The sequence below is a fragment of the Accipiter gentilis genome, chromosome Z, assembly GCF_929443795.1.
Source record: "Accipiter gentilis chromosome Z, bAccGen1.1, whole genome shotgun sequence".
NCBI classification, from domain to species: Eukaryota; Metazoa; Chordata; class Aves; order Accipitriformes; family Accipitridae; genus Astur; species Astur gentilis.
In genome coordinates, this window is record NC_064919.1 from 76,543,425 (window position 1) to 76,566,968 (window position 23,544).

Below are 23,544 nucleotides of genomic sequence, written 5' to 3' on the forward strand. Positions count from 1 at the left end.
GATTATTAAAATCATAAGTAATTAAATAAACCACACTCTTTTTCCAGCTACTTTTTCAAGAAACTAACCCTGGAATCCATTATGAGTATACTGTACGTAAAGAAGAAAGTAATGAGAATGAGATTGGAGAGCCAGAGTATTTCTGGCAGTACGGAGACTGGACAGCCTGCAGTGTTACCTGTGGAAGAGGTAATTCCTTACTTCCTTTTTCTATTAATGTTTGTCTTCATTACTGGCAAATCTCATCTTTAAGTAATGCAGACAGCATCCTCAAAGAAGTAAATTCTTTAAGCTGCATTTGATGGGAAATCAAATCACATCATTACAATAATGTACTTTGGCTTTCAAATAAAATGTTATTAAAGCATTTAAGGCAAATATGTTTCTATAACACCTGCCCTGAAATTCTCAACCTCTGTGAACCAAAATGAAAAACTACAATTTTCTTTTCCTCATAATTTATTGTCAATATTTTTCACAATAATCCTACTTCCCAGCAATACTAATTTATGACCTGCTCTTGTTTCCCTGCTGAGTCTTTCCAATATGTTGACTACAAAAAATAGTCTTCATTTCTGTCCTGCCTTGGTAGGCAACAATGCTTTTTGTGTATTTCTCAATAATTATTTAAATCGGTCTTGAGAACTTATATGTCTCTGGCACTCTCAGTACAATGGCTTGGGAACAGCTGCAGTTATATGGTAGCTCTGTGCAGCATATTAAACCAGACAAGCAGAATGATGCCCATGAAGTAGGATTAACAACAGGTCTAGAAGTTTGCCTTTGGTAACACACAGAAAATGCTAGCAGGAAAACTTTCTTTAAAGCAGTTAACAGATCAATGAGATAAAGTTAATGCTTGCAGTAAAGCAACAATACTGATAAAAAGACTGAAAGTTTCTTTACAAAAGTAAAGGTTTTTGCCCATACTTTGCAAGAATAATTTTTAAAAGATAAGAAAAATATTGTGTGTGAAAGGAAGTCTGCACCTGGGGGGAAGAGACAGCAGCCTTCTGTCTGAATTAGTGCCTGAGTTTCACTGGACAGAAGACGGGTCCTGGAGATAGGATGGGAACCTTGTTCTTTGACAGTCTGTGTGAAAACAGTACAGAACAGTAGAAGATCAATGTTACAGCCACTGGACAAACAACATGAAATAAACCTTTTCTCTTTCTAATGCTAGGCTATTGTCTGTATTTTCTGATCATTGCCTTCTTTAACTACTTTCCAGAAGGAAAGAAAAAGACAAATGTTGTAACAAATCCCATTGGGATTCTAGAAGCAGTGATGATTACAGGAGTAATAATTTTTTGATCTTTCCTGTTGGGGAAGATACTGCAATAACGCATTTCTAGTGGTTTGAACAAAGGACAATGAATGGCCTTAATTTTAGAAGACTAAAAGAATAATTTTAGAAGACTAGTGTAAATTATCCCATCCCAATACCATTCCTATATAATAAAAAAAAATTTTATATATATAATGGACATATTATAGAGATGTTTATACATCTATATATTATGTCTGTACAAATATTAATGTGGTTTGGTTTGGGGTTTTTTTTTGAGACGAGCCACTCAGCACAAACCACCATGTTCTTTCTGGTTAATAGGAAAAAACCCAAAACATTTTCTTTAAATAGGTACCCAAAACAAGTGTTTTGCTTAGTTGCATGCTGTATATTTTGGTTCTGATACCTAGCTGTGAATAGTGTTTAATATAACAATTAGCGTGAGAACAAAAAGGGGGGGGGGGGGGGGGAGAAGTGTTATTAGACTGTTTATGGTGTTGGTTTGGGGTTTTTGGGGTTTTTTTACATCAGCTGCACTTTTCCCAGAACTGGTTCTCACTAATTGAATTATAACCCTGTGTACTACCTTCTGGCTAAAGAACTTTGTGACTTGGCTTTGATTTCTAACTGCCACATGGATTACTTAAATAGAGGACTGCAGGATAGGGGTTTTCTTCAGTTTTTATTTAATAAGTGGCTTCCACTGTTTACTGTCTTTGAGCTCTTAATAAATATTTCTTGAGCTCATTGGCTTTTTCTGTGCTTAAGTAGAAATTATGTGTTTCAGGCAAGACTGTGGACTTACTGACATGAGTTTGCAGGGGGACCAAGAGGTGGATCACAGTTCAAAATGGGCACGAAAGCCTTCCCAGTTCTCTACATTCCTTCATGGACATGAGAAAATAAATTAATAGACCTTTTGCTCTCTTTTCTCTTACATACATATATTTATAGAAGTAACTGAACTGGTCTAAAAGAGGATGTGATCTGCTAATATATGATGCAGGGAGGGTATTGTCGCTTACTCCCTGCCCAGAAAAAAAAGAAACCTTGGCACAGAGCTTCAGTGCATCACTTGAACCAGGAGAGCTCTGATATTAGTCTGTCTGCAGTGTTCTGTAGGTACCTGATGCTTAATCTGGTGGTGCTCTGGGCTGTCTGAATGTGGACCAGCTGTGGTGTTGTCATATTAGCTTGGCACTGAATCTGAGCTAGCTGGCCCTCCTAAGCACCACACTGGAGCAGTAATATAGCAGGTTTATGCCCAGATGATCAGAGCAGAAACACATCAGCAAAAATACCTGGAGCTTTGCTGCATTAAAAAAGGGCGTAGCAGCAGGGAAGGTGTATTTGGAAAATGTTAACTCTCCATCATTACAGAAATTTGGAAACTCTACAAGTCTTGCTATGTTTAGCAGGGAATATGGGCACGGTAGTGATCATTGACCTAGAACCAGAAGGTCTCACACGGTTATGCATTATTGTGGTTTGATCCCGCCCCGAGTTCAGTTCAGCACCAGGAGGCAGAGTAACAACAGAACTGAATGTTCCCAATGTTGGTGGATTAAGTAACACCCTTCTCTGACTTCCACAGGACTTCTTTCTGGCTTTGAATGATGAGATTGATTTTATCTGAACGTACACTCTGTTTAGATTCAGAATTTATTGCCATTGGCAGTAACAGACCTGTTGTGCCAAATCTCAGGCATTTGAAGAGTTTTGGAAGGTTTGTAAGATAAAGTGCATTGAAGTAGGCAAGATCATCTTCCGCTATTAGTGTGCTGCGTGACAAGTCTTACTGAAGACAAGCCTACAGTGGGGGTCCAGGAGATAAGTTGCATTTATTTAGACTAAAGGTAGTAGTAAAATAATCTTCAAGGAATTTTGCAGTTACGATTTGGTGACTAATAAACCAATAGTTTTTCAGGATAAAAAGGAGGGCCAAGGAAGGTGAACTATTAAACTAACTTTTGACAGCCACAGCCAGTGGGAGAAATTGATCCTTACTTAGAATTTTGTTCTCTTGGCAAACCTGGACCTGCCTAAAGATTTGGCATAGGCCCTCTCACCACAACTGGTCAATATGGTAGCAGTAAATCCAAGGGCAGTTTTTGTAGCCACAGAGAGCAGGGCAATGCAAGCAAATGCTTTCTGGAGCCGAGAGAGTGAAGCTAAGTTAGGGAGTGACAAATGGGGCTACAGGCACAGCAATGGACTGATGCATGAAAGCCTCATCTGTCCTAAGAGAAAAAATACAGGTTTAGCCCTGTGATACAGCTTCTTATCCAAGGGAAATGTACCTGGAAAAAGTCCCAGTGATGAATAATATCTTTGTAGACTGAAGCTGTCCCTTCTCAGAATTAACCCAGGGAAGATCCCTAAATATATTTTCTAAAAGATTCTTGGCCTCAAGGTAGCACCACACTGTGCCCTGACCCATATCCTTCTCCAACTCCATTGCAACTGAAAGAGAAAGATGCAAATGTGCTTATGTTTTCTTTCATTTCCTTCATGTGCCCCTGTCCTTTGTAGTCTCAAAGAGTGGCTCTGGCCAGTCTACAGTAACACCATTTAACAGGTAAAAAATATTGTCTGAAAAATCAATGTTTTCTGTAGCAGACATACCTAATATTGCATGCAGGGTAAAGGAGAACACATTGCAACACCTGATAACTGTTTGCAATGTAGAAAATAGTTTGGTAATTACACAGCAATCTATTTCATGGCAAACTAATGCTGAAGGGGATAATTTATAGTAAAAATCCTGAGCCTTGTTCTGTCTTCGCTGCAGGGCAGTTTGACTCTGTCTGTCATTTGCTTTATGCAGAAGGGAATTGCTTTGCAGTCAGCATGTGCACACACCACACAGTGTCCTGCAAACTGCTGCACCCTCTGGCCAAGAGCCTGTCCCTCCAGATCCTACTGTCAAGATAGCATGTAAAGCTCTTAAGCTTTTTTATAGGAAGATTAATTTAAATGCCCACTGAGCTTTTGTTCTAGACCAACTACCCATTATTCATTCTTTAAATAATGGTCAATTAGAAATTACAAGTATAAATCCTTCTTCCTTGTCTAAAGGCTTTAATCACGTTTCTTAGAAGTAGCTTCGAGAACGTAACAAGGAGCAAATCGCAGTCCAGCTGCAACTAAGGGAGAATATTAGGCAACTTCAACAATTTACTTCTCCATAGATAACATCAGTAATTGGCTGAATTGGTTTTGTGTGGCAAGGTTTTGGTAGGGGGGGGGGGGGGGGAGGGGTGTGTGCTTACAGGGGTGGCTTCTGTAAGAAGCTGCTGGAAGCTTCCCCTGTGTTTGAGAGAGAGCGAGCCCATACCAGCCGGCTCTAAGATGGACCCGCCGCCGGCCAAGGCCGAGCCAGTCAGTGATACTGGTAACGCCACTGTGATAACATCTTTAAGAAGGAGAAAAAGTTGGGATGCGGAGAAACAGCCTCCAGAGAGAGGAGTGAGAACATGTAAGAGAAACAACCCTGTGGTCAGTGCAGAAGGAGGGGAAGGAGATGCTCCAGGCGCCGGAGCAGAGATTCCCCTGCAGCCCATGGGGAAGACCATGGTGAGGCAGGCTGTCCCCCTGCAGTCCAGGGAGGTCCATGGTGGAGCAGATCTCCACCTGCAGCCCATGGAGGACCCCACGGTGGAGCAGGGGCATGCCTGAAGGAGGCTGTGACACCCGTGGGAAGCCCGCGCTGGAGCAGGTTCCTGGCAGGACCTGCGGATCTGTGGAGAGAGGAGCCCACGGAGCAGGTTTTCTGGCAGGACTTGTGACCCCGTGGGGGACCCACGCTGGAGTAGTGTGCTCCTGAAGGACTGCACACCGTGGAATGGACCCATGCTGGAGCAGTTCGTGAAGAACTGCAGCCCGTGGGAATGGCCCACGTTGGAGGAGTTCGTGGAGGACTGTCTCCCGTGGGTGGGACCCCACGCTGGAGCAGGGGAAGAGCGTGATCAGCCCTCGTCCTGAGGAGGTGAAGCGGCAGAAAATAACGTGTGATGACCGTAAACCCCATCCCCGTCCCCCTGTGCCGCTGGGGGCGGTTGGTAGAGAAATCCGGCGGTGAAGTTATGCCCGGGAAGAAGGGAGGGGTGGAGGGAAGGTGTTCTGAGATTTGGTTTTATTTCTCATTATCTTGCTCTGGTTGATTTGTAATAAATTGAGTTAAGTTTCCCCAAACGGAGTCTGTTTTGCCTGTGAGGGTAATTGGTGAATGATCTCTCCTGTCCTTATCTCAACCTGCATGCTTTTTGTTATATTTTTCTCTCCCCTGTCCAGCTGAGGAGGGGGGAGTGATAGAACGGCTTTGGTGGGCACCTGGCGTCCAGCCAGGGTTAACCCATCACTTTGGCAAATTTTCAAAGCTTTACAAAAGGACTTAACTGTAAGGTTTGTTTGGGTGTTAATTGTTATGTGCCCTCTAAATCCTTTGCAACTTACCAGGGCTACTTTGCAAAATTACCTCCAGGTGTTCCTGAACTGAAATGGAGTACTAAACTTGTAGCATTGATTTTAGAAAACAAAGGTCACGGTATTTTCCTTTGACTTTCCTTAGACTTATGGGTCTAAGTTTAATAACACCAAGAATGTAAAGGTTGGCTCTTGTGTACATAACGTGTGCATGCACTGAATATAATTTGTTCATTCAAATACTGAAGTGAACTCCTTGCAGAGTATCTGATTTGATGCACAACTGTGACAGTTACATGTTCAAATTAGTTTTACAATCAAATACACTCTTTTGCATACACATTTTGTATGTTTGCTTCTGGTCCTTCATTTCTGTTGTTCTCAGCCTATATTTTGACCACACTGATGGCTACGCAGCCAACAGATTTCTAATCTCTGTTTCAAAAACCTTCCACACCCAAATGATTTTAAACTGGCACCTTTTTTGCAAACTGTGAAAAATCAGGAGCTGAGTGGGTCAACCTCCCATCTGAAAAGTCCTGCATTAAGGATGAAGTGGTACAGAGGGGTAGAAGCAATCTTTGAGCAGATTTAGTGAAATCAAGACCATTGTTTGGTCTGGCTGTTGTCGTTCATGGTTCCTCTTTTTTCCCCAGAAATATTTGTAGGGTTTTTTTCACAGAGCCAAGATGGTACGCCTCTGTGTAAAGAAACATGGGTGTGGGAAGGGCTACAGTGCAATGAGTGGTAAGGTGAGCAAAAAGGAATGGGATGTTCCCACTCCAGCAGAAGAAGCAGGATCTTTGCAGTGGGATTATGACCACAGATGCAAGGTGCTGATGAATACAGCCAGCATCTGTGTGCATGCAAAACAGTTGTCAGCATGGACTAGTTACCACTGAGGTCAGAGAGAAGTAAAAGAGGTGAAAGGAGGAAAACAGCTACTCTCTCAGAGCCCTATAGAAATAGCATCTAGGTTTCCCAATTTTACTTAGTTTTTAAGTATATTTAGAATTTTTAATCTGCGACTTAAATAGAGTTTACATTTAAGTTATGTAACTGTGTAAATGTTTGGTAGGGCAGGGTCAGTGTGAGGTGGCTGGTTTTCTACTTTTGCAATGTTTTCTAGTTCAACTTGCTCAAGCTAAAAAAAAATCTGTGTATCTTTATGTCATTACATGTATACAGACATATACATGTATGTATCAATATATGCATACAGGATTCCTTCCAACTTTGGAACTGAAATATATACAGTCATGATGAAAAACCTGTGCATTTATGGCTTATTTAAATACATCCATCCATCCTAAAACTTTCCAGATTTTGAAACCGCAGTGGGAGTTCACATAACTTCCATAATAAAAATTGTTTGTGTGAATAAATAAGTTTATTGATGCCAGCGACCAGCAAATGTTTTATGAGAATGTACAGCCTCGAAACAAAACTTTTGCTAAGGTTTATAGTGGCTTTAAAGTGAATTACAGCAGCTGAAATGACACTAAAAAATTTATTAAAGCAAAGGAATTCTTATCTTACGTGCATCTTGTAACAGCAACATATCATGATTTTGAAAGGGACAGAAACATACTTCTGTCAACTGCTTTGTTTACAACGAGCAGGAAGGTTGTAAGTATTCCAGTTACGTTTTTCATAGCATAAAACAGAGCACTGCTCACTGGGAGTCCTGCACTAAACCAAAAAGCTTTCTACTGCTTGAAGTCCTGTAGGATCGGAGGAGAGCCACCTCCAGCCATGCTGCAGTCATGCAGCTACTTCCACATCGTGTACCCTGGAGCTTGAATGCCTCAGGGAAGAGTATTAATGGGGGCACAGGGCTGCAGTCCCTTAATCCTCCCTTCTAGGTGAAACTAATCCTTGTTTTAGCAAAGTAATCTTCATGTATAACTGGAGAAGACAGTCATCAAAACCTGTAATGTTGCCAGTAATTTTCTTGTATGTCTCAGTCGCAGGTCTGAAAGTACTTTAAAAGCTATAGCATTTCCTCACAATGTCACAAACCTGATGTCTTAAATCTATCAATATAGTGCTATAAAAATGAGATACAGGTTTCCATCTGCTTCTATGGAATGTCCTAAATATGCATGGAAAGTTTTTAATTTCCTTGTGTTATGGAGGCCTTTTTCAGTAATATCTGACTACAACGTCACCTTCACACATACAGTCTGTGCTCAGTTCTCCCACCAAAAGTTGTCTCTGTTGCTAGCTTTGGATTTCCTAGTATTAGAGTTGGCATTCTGTCTTTTCTGTATTTATTTTTACAAGTAGATTGTTAAATTTTGGAGAGGAAATAAAAATTGAATGCTGTAAAATTACTTAAAACAAGACAGCCGTAATGCTAGCATGAAATTTTAGGAAATATGTTTTAATTGCCATATATGGGGACATTGCTGTATAGGTGAACATAAGTATATGTTGTACAGAGGAATATTTTCATATTTCCCAAGTATTATTATCTATGGATTACTGTTCTTAATCTTCCAGATAGTTTCCCACACTAGTTATTAGGAGGTCTGAGGCAAGGGAGAGCTTGATTCCTAAACATACTGCAAAGTAGCCTAACACTTATCCCTGACACCATAATAACAGCATTCTTAGGCCCTTTGCTTCACAGAAGGATAAAAGTTGCAGAGCTACAGTGACCTACCATCTGCATATTAACTGCTGTAAATTAATTTTAGAAGAGTTAATAAACATGTTTCTTCAGTCTTTTTAGTCCTTTGGGATTTGTTTCAGCCTAATGTCACTATTTTAATGTCTCTATATCAGCCTAGCTACAACCTTTCAAACTGTAATATTGCAATACTTTTTTTACACTGGGTTTGCAGCATGGGACCTACCTCAAATTATTGCAGGACTTTCTGGAAAGCAGGCCCCTGGAAACTGGCTTTCTTTAGATTCACACTAGGGTAATGCAGTATTTTGGTGCATGTTCCTTGCTGTTAAATGAGTGGAGTTTTTATAAGTGGAACTGTTAAGAAATAGCCCAAATTGTAGGTATGGGATGTCTCTCTATGTCTCTTCATCACTGTGGTTTGCCTCTTGTGATGAGTGTTGTGTATTAGTTATTTAGAAAACAGAAGATTTTCTCCCTTATGTTTTAGCATCATCATTTTCAGTAAAGATTTGTACCAAAACTTCTTAAAAGTGGAATTCAGAATTAAGTCACAGGGTTATAGTTTTGCTCATATACCCCATTTTGTATTCCACTTAAACAGCCTTCCCAGAAATACAAAGAAAAGATCAGCAAAAATATTGTTGTGAATAGTGTGATGCTGCTCTGTCTGTGAGCAATCCAAGACCCATTCATAGCTGTTCAGTCCTGCTTCAGGGCCTGCAGGAGCCTTTTCTGAGGCTGACAACTAAATTAAGATTAAGGAAAGTGCTTTCTAATTTGTTGCTTGAGCTATCTGATCCAAAAGTGCTCTGCTTAACGCCTCTTCAGTTTGATTAAAGGATGCTCATCCCTTACTTAGCTCAGACATTCAGCAGAACTGACTTTCACAGGTGTTACTGTATTCTGGGATGTGGAGTACGACCAGGGTGTATTCTGCAGTCTAGAGGATTTCTGCAGCTCATCCCCAACCTGCAGGGATTACTCTTCTGGGTTTTTTTGTCTTTCTCTTGCAGGGGTGCGGCGCCAGATTGCCCACTGCATGCGGAAGGGAAGTGGAGTAATCAAAAACTCCTTCTGCGACCCAGCAACACAGCCAAATGCGCGACAAAAGAAATGCTACGAAAAGGACTGTCCGCCCAGGTAACCGATGATGGGAGGGCTCTGGTAATGCAAAATACCAAGCAGCCTTATTCAAAGGAAAGTGTTGGTTCTAATACCAGATTAGTGTGGCATCTACGGGCTGCCATAGTGAGAGCTCCCAAGTGTTTCAGAGCAATGTGGCAGAAACCCAGTAACAGACAAATAAGGAGTGAGCTGCCCTAAGAGGTTTCCAATGCAAGTTACTGAGCAGTCTGTGCTGGAAATGGCAGAGATTGCTCTCTGATGTGTATAGATACTCTTTTTGGTCAGTTTAGGTGCAGGTATGCCTGAAAATGATATAAATTCCTATTTATTTTAAAAATTGTATTCCTGTCTTAACTCAAGTGATAATGTATTACCGTGTGTTCCAGAAATTAACTTCCAGAGAGGTTTTTTTAAGCCTTTTGATACTGTTTTTCAATATTTTTTTATACTTCTTTTTCTTTTTGTGAGGGAGGATCAGTGGAAATGCCCACTTCTATAACTCTAATTATTGTACCTTTATAACACTTATGATTTGGTGTCTTTTTATTTTGTCCCTTCTTATTTTTCCTTTTCAGCAAAGGGCAGCTTGCTTTGTTCTGTGATCACATGGGAAACATTTTTTTCCATTCCCATAACATTATTTTCATTCCTCTTCATCTCTGTTTTTTCTGTTCTACTATTTTAGCAAGTAAAGTAAGAAAGACTAACCACAGCAAACATTCCAGGTCACAGCAGAAATGTGGTCCTGTAAAATAGGCACAGATTTGCCGGAAGGGATCAATATTGGGTTTAGTTTCATGCTTTAGGTACTGGAACATCTTGCTTCTGTCTTTCATTGTCTTTGGAAATTGTTTATCATGCTGTTCACAATGGTACACCAGTCTTTCCGTAGTAATTTTAGTTAGATCAGAATCAAATCGAAGTCATGACAATGATTCCCATAAAGTGTATCACATTACATTTGCTGACAGTGAATTTCATGAAGCTTTAATGTAAAAAATTCTGCATGGCAGTTGGTTTTATTAGTTGTTTCCAAGTATCTTCACAACAGTGTATGATGCCTGCTCTGGGAATTACATCTTTGCACTTGCAGCGTCTATAAATGACTGATAAAAGCATAAACCACCAGCATTTCATAATTCTTTGTAGATTGCTAGGACATCAGTTGACAGTAGATCAAACTTACTAGCCAGTTGACTAGTTAAGAGCTGAGGCTGCCCACATGCGTGGGGATGTTTTTTATTTATAGCATGTATAAACTGTGCCATTTATTCCAGAGTTACAAATGAGCTCAATTTATCCTGTTTGTTGTAAGTGACTGAATTATTCAGACCTGCTCTTGAAAGTGAGGGAGCAGAATTTGTCCCTTGTTGGACAGATTGTAGAATTATGTAACATGTGAACCAAGCTCTTCTGCAGGCCAGGCAGAAAAACTCTCATATGCTGCCAGCCTGAGTGATACTTCTCAAGCTCATTCTGTACTGCAGAGGAAAGGCCTACTTACCCTTCTGAGGATAGCAAAATACTGACAAAATACAGTGCAGGAAGCCCATACATTTTTAGTTCTAGAGTCACATTCTGTATTTATTTTTCTCCTAATACCAGAAGAGTGACTGTAGTAGTTTGACCAAGGATCTAAGTGCCCGTTCTGGCTCCCACCAGAGCTTATATGCCTAAGGAAGAGTAAAGGCAAGGCAAGCATAAATTATATCTCTTTCTAATTACTCTTCCAGCTTCCAACTGTTTTTAATTCAGAGTATTTCCAGAGGCTTTCATGTCTTGTCTAATCAGTAACCTCCAGTGGACCTCTCTTCCAAATACTTTTCCAGCCTCTCTCTGCAACCTTGTAAAACTTCTATCGTATACAACTTCCTCTGCAAGAAGTTCCACAGCTTAATGCCTACTGTGCGAAGCACCACCTCATTTTAATTATTTTGAACCTGGCTCTCTCTAGCTTCTGTTGGTGGCCCTGAGTTCTTCTGTTGGCAGAGTTGGCAGTGAAGAGTAAATTCCAGTGACCCTTCCCAATCCCTTCATTTTGTAGATCTGGTCTCTCTTCCAGGCTGTAGTCCCAGCATGAGATTTAGTTGGTATTTACTTTCCATGTCATATGTGTCACCTCTAATCTGGACAGATAGTTACACATCTCCATCTGAAATGCAAGACAGGACTTAGTTCAGTTTGGTTGTTTGTTGGTTCTAAAGAAAATCTGAATGTTGGAGGAAGGTATGACTGTCCCATATGGCTTGGTGCAGCATAACTGAGAGTTCATGTGAAGCTGCTGAAGAACAAGTGTTCTCTAGAGAAAGGTGGCTAAATTCTGTGCTAGAGTTGAGGACAGTGTTGTTAAATCTAACTCTGCAGGAGACTTTTGGTTAGTGGTGTAGCCATGGGACTGAAACTGTTAGATCATCTCACACTTCCCAACAGCAAACCACTTTCTTTGTGGGAACATCCTATCTAAAACAAGTATCTTATCTTGCATAACCCTCCCTTCTATGATCTGCCAAATCCCATTGATGGAAAACATGCTACTATGAAACTAGCTATTAGACCACTAAATTGGACTTAGATAATTTATTAAACAGTAGCTACAGGCAAAGAATAACATTAGTATAATAATTGTGATTCTTACAAAAAAGATCTTCTCTCATTAATCCATTTCAGGAACATAATTATAAACTGTTTAAATGACAGGCTTCTGAGAACTCCAAGTCCTAACATTCTTGTTTGTTAGCTGATTTTGTCCACATTTGTTTTCCCCCACACTTTCTACTAAAAGAATCTGGAGCAAAACAAGTAAAATATTTAGAATGCTGTAATACATGTATGCCACATTATTTTGTTCTGAGTCAAAGATGGCTGAACAGTTGAGAGTTAAAATGTCATACAACTCTCATGTAAAACTTGAGTGATACTGCTTAGCAGGATTAGAGCAAGACTGTAGCATAAATGCATTCTTTTTTTCCATGTTATGCTATGGAATATGGTTTCCAGTTATACGTTTCTTTGGTAGGTAGGTGTTTAGCTCCATAGGTGTTAGTGAGAAAAATTAATAGGTACTGCTTGAAGAAAAAGAGTGAGATTTTAACTACTTATAGTGTTGTGAATAAAAGTTTTGCTCTCCCCTGTAAAGAAAATTGCCTGAAGCCTTTTTAAGCTGACTACCCACTTAAACAGAGTAACCATAAACAGATTATTTTACAAGTACTTGGGATCTCCTGTTTTTTGTGTGCTGTTACTATATTGTCCTGCTTCCAGACTGCTTAGTAGACTCCAACAACTTAATAAAAATAGAAAATCTTGTTCCTATTATAATACAGAGTGAAAATCAGTGCCCTGTTGGTGTCTGCTGTGTCTGATGCTATACAAATCATAGTGAAAGAATACAGTCTTTCTTTAGGTGTGACACAATATGGTGGTAGGGTGGGAGCATTCAGCCCCATAGACGTGAATATAGCAAACTTTGGTTCAAAAATCCCATGCTACTACTTTTTCAACAGGATCCACACCTGATTTGGCACATATCATCTAGGTATAGATGAGGATTATATAATGGACAAAGCTGTTGAGCCCTGCCTTACATTTTACAGACCTTGGAAACTCAGCATGGGAGGAAAAGAGATGGGTCTCATTTAAGGCAGCTGAATGCCACCTGCAAAAATCAGATTTTCTGCTTACCTCTGTCTCAGGCTGGATTGCAGAAGAGCTGAGCACTTGCAGCTGCAGCTGAAAACTAACTGAGGTTATGCTTTCACCAGACAGACTGCTCTCTAGTTCGACAGGCTCGGGAAAATTAGTGCTCACAAAAATTAATGACCCAAATTATGTATTTTGCTTGCTTGTTTGTTTGTTACCACAATCTTTCCATGCCATGCCTGCCTGTGGAGATAAGACAGTCCTGTCATTTTGCAGGGACCAGGTGATGCATTAATATTTAAGAACCACTCGGTTGCTGTAGTGGTAAATGCCATCAGAAACCAGAGGCAGGAAAAAATACTGGACAGCGACTCCCGTCAGGCTTCAGTTTCCACCAACTTGTCCCAGTCTGTCACCACAATCAGCACAGCTACCTACTAGTTTTGTTCCTCATATCCTTTTCTTTGCCAAGCATCTCTATGTATGTGTGATCTAAAGAAAACCTTATTTATAACCTGCCCAAAGCTAAGTCTGGCAGTGCCCTCCACTCTTCAGCTTACAGTTGGGAGGTCCGACAGATGGATCATTTCAGTTTAGGAGTTGCATGTTTGTATCTCAGATTGCTGTGTCAATTCTGGATGTGTGCTCAGCAGTTGCCTCCCATTTTGGTTATGCGTCTGCAGTGTGGGGAGACAGCAGAAGCTCCAAGATAAAGACAGTTTGGCAAAGCAGTCACTCAGGTGCTGCTCCCTTCTGTGTGGTCCAAGACCTGCTTTGGGGCATCCTGTACCAGAACAGACAAATGGATTGTAGATATTCTGCTGTCCTTGCTTTGCCTTTCTTCCCCTTCAGCTGGGATACCACAGTTCAGAAGTCCTCAGTGGGGACCATGACGAGACAAGAGTGCATGTGCTTCCATGTTAAGTTTCTCATGCTTGAGAATTTAAGGTATGGGCGTGTACCCTAGAATGGAAATAGGAAAATGCACTATCAGAAACTCCCATTACTAATAAGAATAAACTTTCAGTCAGAGCGAGTTTTTGGAAGTATGTATGATAAACACAGTGTAAGGCAGTTAACCACTTGGCTCAATAGTACTGTGTTACCTGCACTGAATGAGGAAGAACTCTATAGAAAAAGTTACGTGACTAAATGTAATTTAAGATTGACCATGAAGGTGCAATAGGACAAAATCTTAATTCCGGGATTTCCTAACTTCGGAGCACTTTACTTTCTTCTGTGACTTTTTAAAAATGTTTTGTGTGCGATAGTGAATTACACACCATTACAGCTGACCAAGACAGGTTCTGTAGTAAGCTCTGATAATTTATTGCTAGGAGTTCGGTATTTAAACCTGCAAACTGCTGAACCGTCACTCAGAGCCATTTGAAAATGGTGGGGGGATGGGGGTGGAGGGGTCACCTTAGCGTGTCTGTAGCTTGAAATACGTGATCTGGTTCCATTAAAATTAATAGGGCAATTCAGATACTTCAAGTTGCATTTGTGCCTAAGTGTCAGCAATTTACAAGATAATAGAGATGATAAAATTGGAAAGAAGATGCAAGAGATGAAAACCACCCTGAAATGGCTTGATTCAGGTTGCAATAATACATTTTTTCTCTTTTTATTGCTCTGTTCCTCTGAGGTGCACTCGCTTTTTCTATTTAACTGCTTGTTAGTTTTTCTTTGTTTGCAGAAGCCTGGAAGAGCAAGAAACAATCCAAAGGCAGGCAGGAGAAGAAGAAAAATAATGTGTTCTTTTATTACAGCAATGTCCAGAGGCCTCACACAGGGTTGTGGCGGCAATGGGCTGCATTCTAGAGCATGTAGCAAAACAGTCTGTGCCCCAGAAAGCTTCTAGGGTAACGTAAAAGGAAATGCAGTATGTATACGTAACTAAAGAGAAAGAAGGTAGGTGTAGGTACCCCAAAGGAGACCAGATGGTTGCACAAATGAGCTGTGTGCATAGCTTGATTGCTCTGAGTCTTTTTTTTTTTTTTTTTTTTTATAAATTATTAGTAATAGGTATCAGTGTCTCCCACATCAGTGACAGCTTATTTACAAGTGAAGAAAAAATTAATCAGGAAACAGAGAAGGAACATGGAAACTACAGAGGAAAGGGAAGAGGGATTTTCAGCAAACTGAAGAAGCCAGAAATGCAATAAGATGGGAGACAAAGCAAGGAGCAAAAACTGTTATAAAACTGGATGTTGAATTTTGATGTATTTATCAGAATGGGATTATTTTGCACCAAGTTCATTGACCTTAAAAGGAAAAAAATACAATGGAGTGGTGTTGGCTGTAAAGCCAAAACCAATTTTTTCTGTCTTTCTGTCTAGAAAGGTGTTTTCTAAATATAGCCCTGTTTTGTTTTCAGCATAAGGTTTTGTCATGATGTGCTTCAAAACTCAGGAACAAGTAATATTGTCTAGGAGCTTTTGTGTCTTAGTGTTCACAGCTGGGCCAGATTTTTTGTACAGCAGCTTGGAGCTATGTTCTTGCCTAGGGCACTATAAACTAGAAGGAAAAAGACTATACTTGTTGTTTCTGGTTTGTAAGTATAAAGGTAAATATTTAGGCAAATGTCACGGTTGATGCCAATGCTTCTCCAGTAGTAGAAACCCAGAAATTTTTGCCCTCCTTTCTTATCATGGAAGGCAGCTATGCAGATGTTTGATCTACTCTGGGTCAGCACGAGAAGAAATAGGTGGATGAAGCTGGAGAAAGGCTAAGGTAAACTGAATATAAAGGGGACGGCTCTCATCGATAAGGTGTGTCAGATTGGAAAATAATGCACTAGAGGAAATATTTATTTTTCATTTGGTGGAACATTGCATAGCACCCTATGGAAGACTATCTTTAATCTGGAGAGACACACATAAGGGGCTCGTTTTCACTTCATGAAGGAGCAAAGTACAGAAAAGTCCAGCCTAGTGCTGACCCAGAGACTAGGCCCAGAGGTACAGCACTGCAAAGCACTGATGCCCTATGGGTGCACGCAACATAGCTCTGACTAGCCTGGGTTTTGTGGTCGTGTGTCTTGCTGCTTCCCCTTCTGGAGGTAACACAGGGTCAGTTTGAGCACTTTTGCAGTACTGGCTGCGTAGACATGTATGAGGGGACCTTCTCCACCTCTGTGCTGTCATTACAGACCCTCCAGTGATTCTCATTTCTTAATTCTTTCTACACTGAGGTAGCAATAAGCGGATAAACAATAGGATAGAGTGAACAGATTACTAAACTTGCTAGCAGTTCCTCAAATTTGGATTTGAAAGACCATCTACTCAGTGGATTCTTATGCATTGTAGAAACATAATACTTGGTGCCTACTGCTGTCTGGGAATTGACATCTTTCAGTGACTGGCTGGTACTGGAGCACAGGGCAGATCAAAAGGCTTGAGTAATCTGGACTTAATATTAAAAGCATGTATCTGAACCCTGAATTTAAATTACTGGTTCTTTTTCTTGTAGTCTCTGACCTTTTCCTTAATGTGCTTGTGAAGGTTTGTTTTCTGTTTCTTATCCCCTGGTTTTCAGATGGTGGGCAGGAGAATGGCAGAAATGTTCAACCACGTGTGGCCCAACAGGGCAGAAGAAGCGAACTGTACTTTGCATCCAGACAGTGGGATCTGATGAGCAGGCACTGGCTGCCACAGAGTGCCAGCACCTGCTTAAACCAAAGACCCACCTGTCCTGCAACAGAGATGTCTTGTGCCCGTCTGACTGGACAGTGAGCAACTGGACCGAGGTAAATTAATGTCAACTGTAATATTGAACATTTTTTTCAAAATGACCTGTTAGAGTCAGCAGGGATGACCAATAATCTGCTTTTTTGCATTTTTTTTTTTTTATTTTTTTTGTTAACATGTCTTCACAAATCCTTTATGCAGCAGGGGAAAAAAGCTGCCCTGCTTGCTAAAAATCTCAGCAAGTGTTGCATGTTAACTGTTTCTAGGGGTTTGGCTTGCTGAGCTTTTGGGACTGTAGAACAGAGCGTGCTTGCATGCTAAAAAGACTGTGTAATACTCATTACTGCTGTGGACCAGATGGGGGGAGGCTCTGTGTCATGTCTGTAGGCCTACGAAGAAGCATTTTTACATTCTTTACATTAGTTTCTGTTGCATTCATAACTCTCCTGTTTTTGCCACAGCATGCAAGCTTTTTACTTCTAGGCTTAATCTGAAGCCCTAACAAACATTAGAATACCTGTGTATCATTCAAGAGTTAATTAAATATTGTACAGTTATTTCACTGGCAGCTGATAAACTGCAGAACGTGAGGTCAACAAAATTATGACTGCAACATATAAAATTTGTTTAAATATACTGCAACATATTCTGCAATGTTTGTTAGTATTAGTAGGGAGTGCTCATTTGATGTGCTTTGTCATAGGTTTTCTTAGCTTTATTTAGATTAGCATGCTGGTATCTACAGGTGTTTCACAACTTCACTTTCTGTTGAAGGCAAGGAGAGTTCAGGATCCCCAAAATGTGGAACAGTCTACTTCTCCATGAAAACTAAAAATGCACTAAGATGCTTCTTCTGGAGTGGGGAGAAGTAGGTTTTGAGTAATGTGACATTTTAGAGCTATTTTATTCTGATTCTGTTGTAGTACAACTTGCTCATGGTTCACCTCACAAATAGGCAGTTTAGCTATACGTGTAGCTGACAATTGTGACAAAAAAATGCACAAGTATTTTCCATTTCAGGTGTATCGTGGTTTCAGCCTAGCCAGTAACAAAGCACCACGCAGCCGCTCGCTCATTCCCTGCCCCAGCCACAGTGGGATGAGGAGAAAATATACAGGCAGTCTGGTGGGTTGAGATAAGGACTGGGAGGGATCACTCACCGCTTACGGTCATGGGCAAAAGACAGGCTCAACTTGGGGAGGAAACAAAATCAATTTAATTTACTACCAATCAAATCAAAACAAGGATATTAAGAAGTAAAACCAAACCTTGGAACACCTTCCCCCCACCCCTCCCTCCTTCCCGCCTCAGCCCCACTCCCGGTCCTCTCTACCTCCTCCCTCCAGCGCCGCAGGGGAACAGGGGTTGGGGTCAGCTCCCCACACACTGTCTCTGCTGCTCCTTCCTCCTCAGGGGGAGGACTCCTCACACGCTTCCCCTGCTCCAGCGTGGGGTCCCTCCCATGGGAGACAGTCCTTCAACAACTTCTCCAACGTGAGTCCCTCCCACGGGCTGCAGTTCCTCACAAACTTCCCTGGCGTGGGTCCTTTCTGCGGGCCAATCTTCAGTCACACACCGCTCCAGCGTGGGCTTTCCCATGGAGTTGCGGCCATCTTGGGGGCCTCCGCTGCCCCGCTCCCCTCTGTGGGCTGGGGGGACAGCCTGCCGCCTCACCACAGGCTGCGGGGGCATCCCCTCCTCCGGCACACCGCCTCCCCTCCTTCTTCATTGACCTCGGGATCTGCACAGGGCTTTCTCTCACTTTCCAGTCTCCTGTTTCTCTCACATTCCAATCCCCTACTTGCTGCAGGTTCCCCTCTTAAATCTGTTCTCCCAGAGGCGCTACCGGCATCGCTGATGGGCTCGGCCAGAGGCAGGTCTGACTTGGAGCTTGGGATGCTTCGAGCGGCTTCTCACAGGAGCCACCCCTGCAGCCCCTCGCCCGCTACCAAAAAAACCCCCATGCCACACAAACCCATAACAAGGTGTCAATAAAAAGAAGTTTACTAAGTTTTTCAAAAATTCCAAAACCAATGATCTGGATGCAGGAGTTGAACGCAGTATTAGCAAGTTTGCTGATGATACCACACTGGGAGGTGCTGGTGACTCTCTTGAGGGACAAGAGGCCTTGCAGAGGGATCACGATAGATCTGAGCACTGGGCAATGATCAATGGGATGAAATTTAACAAGTCCAAATGCCAGATTCTGCACCTAGGATGGAGTAACACTGGGCACAAGGATAGACTGGGAGACGACTGCCTGGAGAGAAGCCCTGCAGAAAGGGATCTGGGGGTGCTGGTCAACAGCAGGCTTGATGCGAGTCAGCAGTGTGCCCTGGCAGCCCAGAGGGCAAACCCCATCCTGGGGAGCATCAAACATGGTATCACCAGCCGGTCAAAAGAGGTGATTATCCTGCTGTATTCAGCATTGGTGCTGCCTCACCTTGAGTGCTGTGTGTGCAGTTCTGGGCCCCACAATTTAAGAAGGATGTGAATGTCCTCAAGTGCGTCCAGAGGAGGACAACAAGGCTGGTGGGAGGGCTGGAAGGAATGTCCTGTAAGGACCAGCTGAGGACTTTGGGTTCATCTAGTCTGGAGAAAAGGAGGCTGAGGGGTGACCTTGTTGCTCCCTACAGCTTCCTGAGGAGAGGGAGGTGCTGAGCTCTTGTACCTGGGATCCAGTGACGGGATATGTCAGAGTGGTTCAAAGCTGTGCCAGGGGAGGAGGGGAGGTTCAGACTGGACATGAGGAAGCATTTCTTTACCGAGAGGGTGGTCAAGCGCTGGAACAGGCTTCCTAGAGAGGTGGTCGATGCCCCAGGCCTGTCGGTGTTAGAGGCATTTGGACAATGCCCATAATAACATGCTTTAACTTTTGGTCAGCCCTGAATTGGTCAAGCAGTTGGGCTAGGCGATCATTGTAGGTCCCTTCCAATTGAAAATACTCTATTCTATTCTGTTCTGTTCTGTTTTGTTTCCTGTTTGAAAACTCCTCTCCCCTGTTTCTCCTGACTCTTTTACCAAACTTGTTATTGTGTTTGAGAGCAGATTCAGATACTGAACTAATAGAATTTTGTGACAGTATTAATTCAGTTTATGCTACTCACAAACCATCATCACTGAATTTGATTGTTTTGTGAATTGACTAGCCACCATGTTTTAACTGCCTGTGAAAAAATTGACTGGGATTCCATGGCTAGCAGTATGATTATATAGAAATGGCATGCTGTTACAGAATACAGCTGGTACTCATGTGTCATTGGATTATATTTGCAAGTTACTGACAAAAATAAATTTCTACACCTGTAGAAATTGGGGAGGGAGCATAGGACAGACTATTTCACCTGCACAAATGATACAATTGTCAGGAGGCTTGTAACTGCAGAATGTTCTTTATTGTATGTTCTTTATTGTATTGAATGCAACAGAGAGATTTTACACAGGCAAAACTTCCTTTTCCTCTGAACTTAACTGGCTGTTACAAAATCATTCTGTACCTTATAAACTGAACGTACTTAATTAGGCAGATAATGAGGATAGAATGTTATAGCCATTCTGAAATCTCTTTTTAAACATGGCAGTAATCTAAAGCAGAGATTTTCAAAGCTAATTCTGGGATACAGCCATTACCCCAAAAAGTTAATGAGGTTGGATAGTCCTTTTAACTCACACAAATGCTAATCTAAATCATCCAAGTGGCAAAGTGTGTTGTATTCCTGTGTAAGCAGCAACAAGCAAATTCCTTTACTGAATAACTTCAAAGGTCAAATTGCAGCTGATGTAAACTTGCATAGCACTGCGTACTTTAAATGTGCTACACAGCTGGAAGTGCAAGGACAGACATAATAGCTAATGGACTTATTTACTCTGAGGTTACTCTGCTTTCTTCCCTGCTCCTGTTGCTGCAGAGTTGATGTTATTTTACAGGTGTTAAAATCAGAGAGCACACAAGTAACACAAGGTCACTGGTGTTTCTACTGCCACATGACCTAGACTAGCTCTAAAAAAGGTGAGATACCCCAGGGGCTTTAAAGCGCTGGCAATGGGAGTGTTCGCCACTTCATGTTGAGCACCTGGTTTAAGCCCGCTGAATTAGCTGGTCAGGCTCCCTCACATCAAAGGAAGACTTCCTTCACTAGGTTGTATGTAACATCTTCATTCATACTCAACCAGTCATCCAGCCTTAGTACGTCAAACCACAGAAGTCTGTTGAAATTTCAGAAAATCCTCAGTGGAGCAACAGCTGCTGAAGGCATGGCTGTGCCTGTGAGGATGAAAAACATCACAGAAAAACTGGGTCTCCTTAGCTTCCATCACCCTTTATACAGAACAGTGCTTCCATTTAAATAGAAGCCAGATAGGTTAATTACTTTCAGTGGTCTGTAATTTAGGAAAGACATGCTAGCAGCCCTGGCAGCATGTGGTGGTTGTACTAAGACTGCATGAAAAATCCATTTCATAAAGTCAACAAGGATCTGTGAGCTGCATGGATGATCACAGCAGGTTTGTGGCACTCTAAGTAGCTAGCACTGAGCCAGTCAGGTATGTTTTTGATGGCAGGGGTTTAGTCTAGTTTTTATAAACCTGGTGGAAAAGGTATTGGCTAAACAACTTCCGTGATTCACTGAAGAAATCAAATTCTAACATATTACTTCCATATTTTGTCTTTATTGTGTAGTCCTTTTCCACTGCTGTTTCCCCAAGGTGACATTTACTGTTTTAAAAATTTGGAAAGAGCTCCTTGATAGCAGCACATCACTCGAATGAAGGGCTTGTTCCTCAGGAAAAGCTCTGTTATTGATGATTTATAATGATGCTTCTTTATTATAAACAGATGCCATTTGATACTTATTTTTATTGATATGTGCATCAGAATGAAGAGGGGAGATATATTAATTCTGTTTCATTTGCAGTGCACTGTTACTTGTGGTGGTGGAATAAGGACTCGTAATGTCACTTGTGCCAAAAATAATGATGAGCCATGTGATACTTCCAAGAGACCAAACTCTAAGGCCCTGTGTAGTCTCCAGCAGTGTCCTTCTGCTGGAAGATTTCTGATACCCCCACTGGCACCCAGAAGAGGAAAGATCATAATTAGAAAAACAACTACTAATCCCAAATGGAGTCCTCCTCACAGAATACCGACACCAACCCCGAGGTCCCATACAATAACAAAAGTACCCAAGCCTGAAAGTGTAACTCCCCATTTACCTACGTCCTCTGGTTTGGGTAATGTCTCAGAAAAAGAAGGAACAGCCAACAGAACATTACAAAATAATTTTGCTGGACCAAGTGATGTCTACAATTACCCTGCTGGTTCTACTGAAACTACTTCACACCAAAATGCTACTTCATGGCCTTTTCATAATAGCTTAAGTACTGAAATCATAAGGCATGCTGAAAGTATTTCTGAAGGTGAGCCAGTTTCTACTTTAGAGAGTGAGGTGCAAAGTGAGGGCACTCCGGTCTCCCCTTTTACCAGTAATCCAGAAATAACTTCCAGCTATGATTACTTAACTGAAGATTCTGATGACATTGATGGGTCACTTGGAGGCAGTGAGAAACCGCTTGATCTCCTTTACAGCACAGAACTCAATCCTGAAATTAGAACCAGGAGCACAACCCTAGATACTGGCTCTCCTGTCCTTCAAAATGAGAACATGACTTCTCAGCCCTCCCCAGCATCTCATCACCAAGACACTTCTATGCTCCATCCTGTTAGCACAGCAGCACAAGGGTTGGCATTTCCCACAACAGCAAACTATATCAATCTGCAAGTTGATGTGCCTGTTGTAGAAGTAACTACCCCACAAGCATCGGTTGCAGTAATGCCCACAGTGTTTGGTCACATACCAAGAGATCAGATTGACAACAGACGAGAAATGAAGCTACCTGACACTGTGACCACCAGCACACTATCGTCAGCTGTTGAGCATGCTCTCAGGAACCGAAGTGCAACATCTGAGGGTGTTTTAACAAATGTCACAGAAAACAGCCAGCTAATAACATCCAACAATTTGCCTGGTGATGCCTACTGGATAGTAGGCAACTGGAGTGAGGTAAGTTATTTTTAACTGATAAGAAGTGGAGAGTGTGAACAGCTGTTTGAACCATTGCGGAGGAAATAAATCTTCTTAGTTTGTCATGATTGTCTGAAATGAATATCACACATTCAAATTAAATACTTGTCATACAAAAAAAGAGCTAACTTGAAATATCTATTAGATTGTTTACATAGAATGTGTCTGTATTTCTGGATTCTGCAAAACTGTTCCTAACTGGACACTGAAATTTTAAGGAATCAGCTGTATCAACTGAATATTCACAAGTCCATGGGGCCTGATGGGATTCATGTACTGATGGGATTCGTGAGTACTGAAGGAGCTAGTGGACGTTATAGCAGGACCTCTCTCGATCATCTACCAAAGGTCTTGGGAGTCTGGGGAGGTCCCTGCTGGCTGGAAGCTAGCCAATTTTATTCCAATGTACAAAAAGGGTGTGAGGGGAGACCCAGGGAACTACAGACCTGTTAGTTGAACCTCAGTTCCTGGAAAAATTATGGAGGACATCATATTGGGTAATCTTAAAAGGCATTTGAAGAACAATGCAATCATCAGGGTTCAGTTCTAGGGCTGGTTCTGTTCAAGGTATTTATCAATGATCTGGATGCAGGAGTTGAACGTAGTATTAGCAAGTTTGCTGATGATACCACAGTGGGAGGTGCTGGTGACTCTTTT

General features: G+C 41.6%; 1 protein-coding gene across 1 annotated transcript in view; it reads left to right on the forward strand.

Moving 5' to 3' along the window:
* Positions 1 to 23,544, forward strand: part of ADAMTS12 (ADAM metallopeptidase with thrombospondin type 1 motif 12) — a 175,590-nt gene that overhangs the window by 134,400 nt on the left and 17,646 nt on the right. The window contains exons 16-19 of the mRNA XM_049796008.1: positions 48 to 189; positions 9,368 to 9,494; positions 16,656 to 16,866; positions 21,721 to 22,866. Coding sequence (XP_049651965.1) covers positions 48 to 189; positions 9,368 to 9,494; positions 16,656 to 16,866; positions 21,721 to 22,866 — 1,626 coding nt within the window. The remainder of the gene's footprint in view (positions 1 to 47; positions 190 to 9,367; positions 9,495 to 16,655; positions 16,867 to 21,720; positions 22,867 to 23,544) is intronic.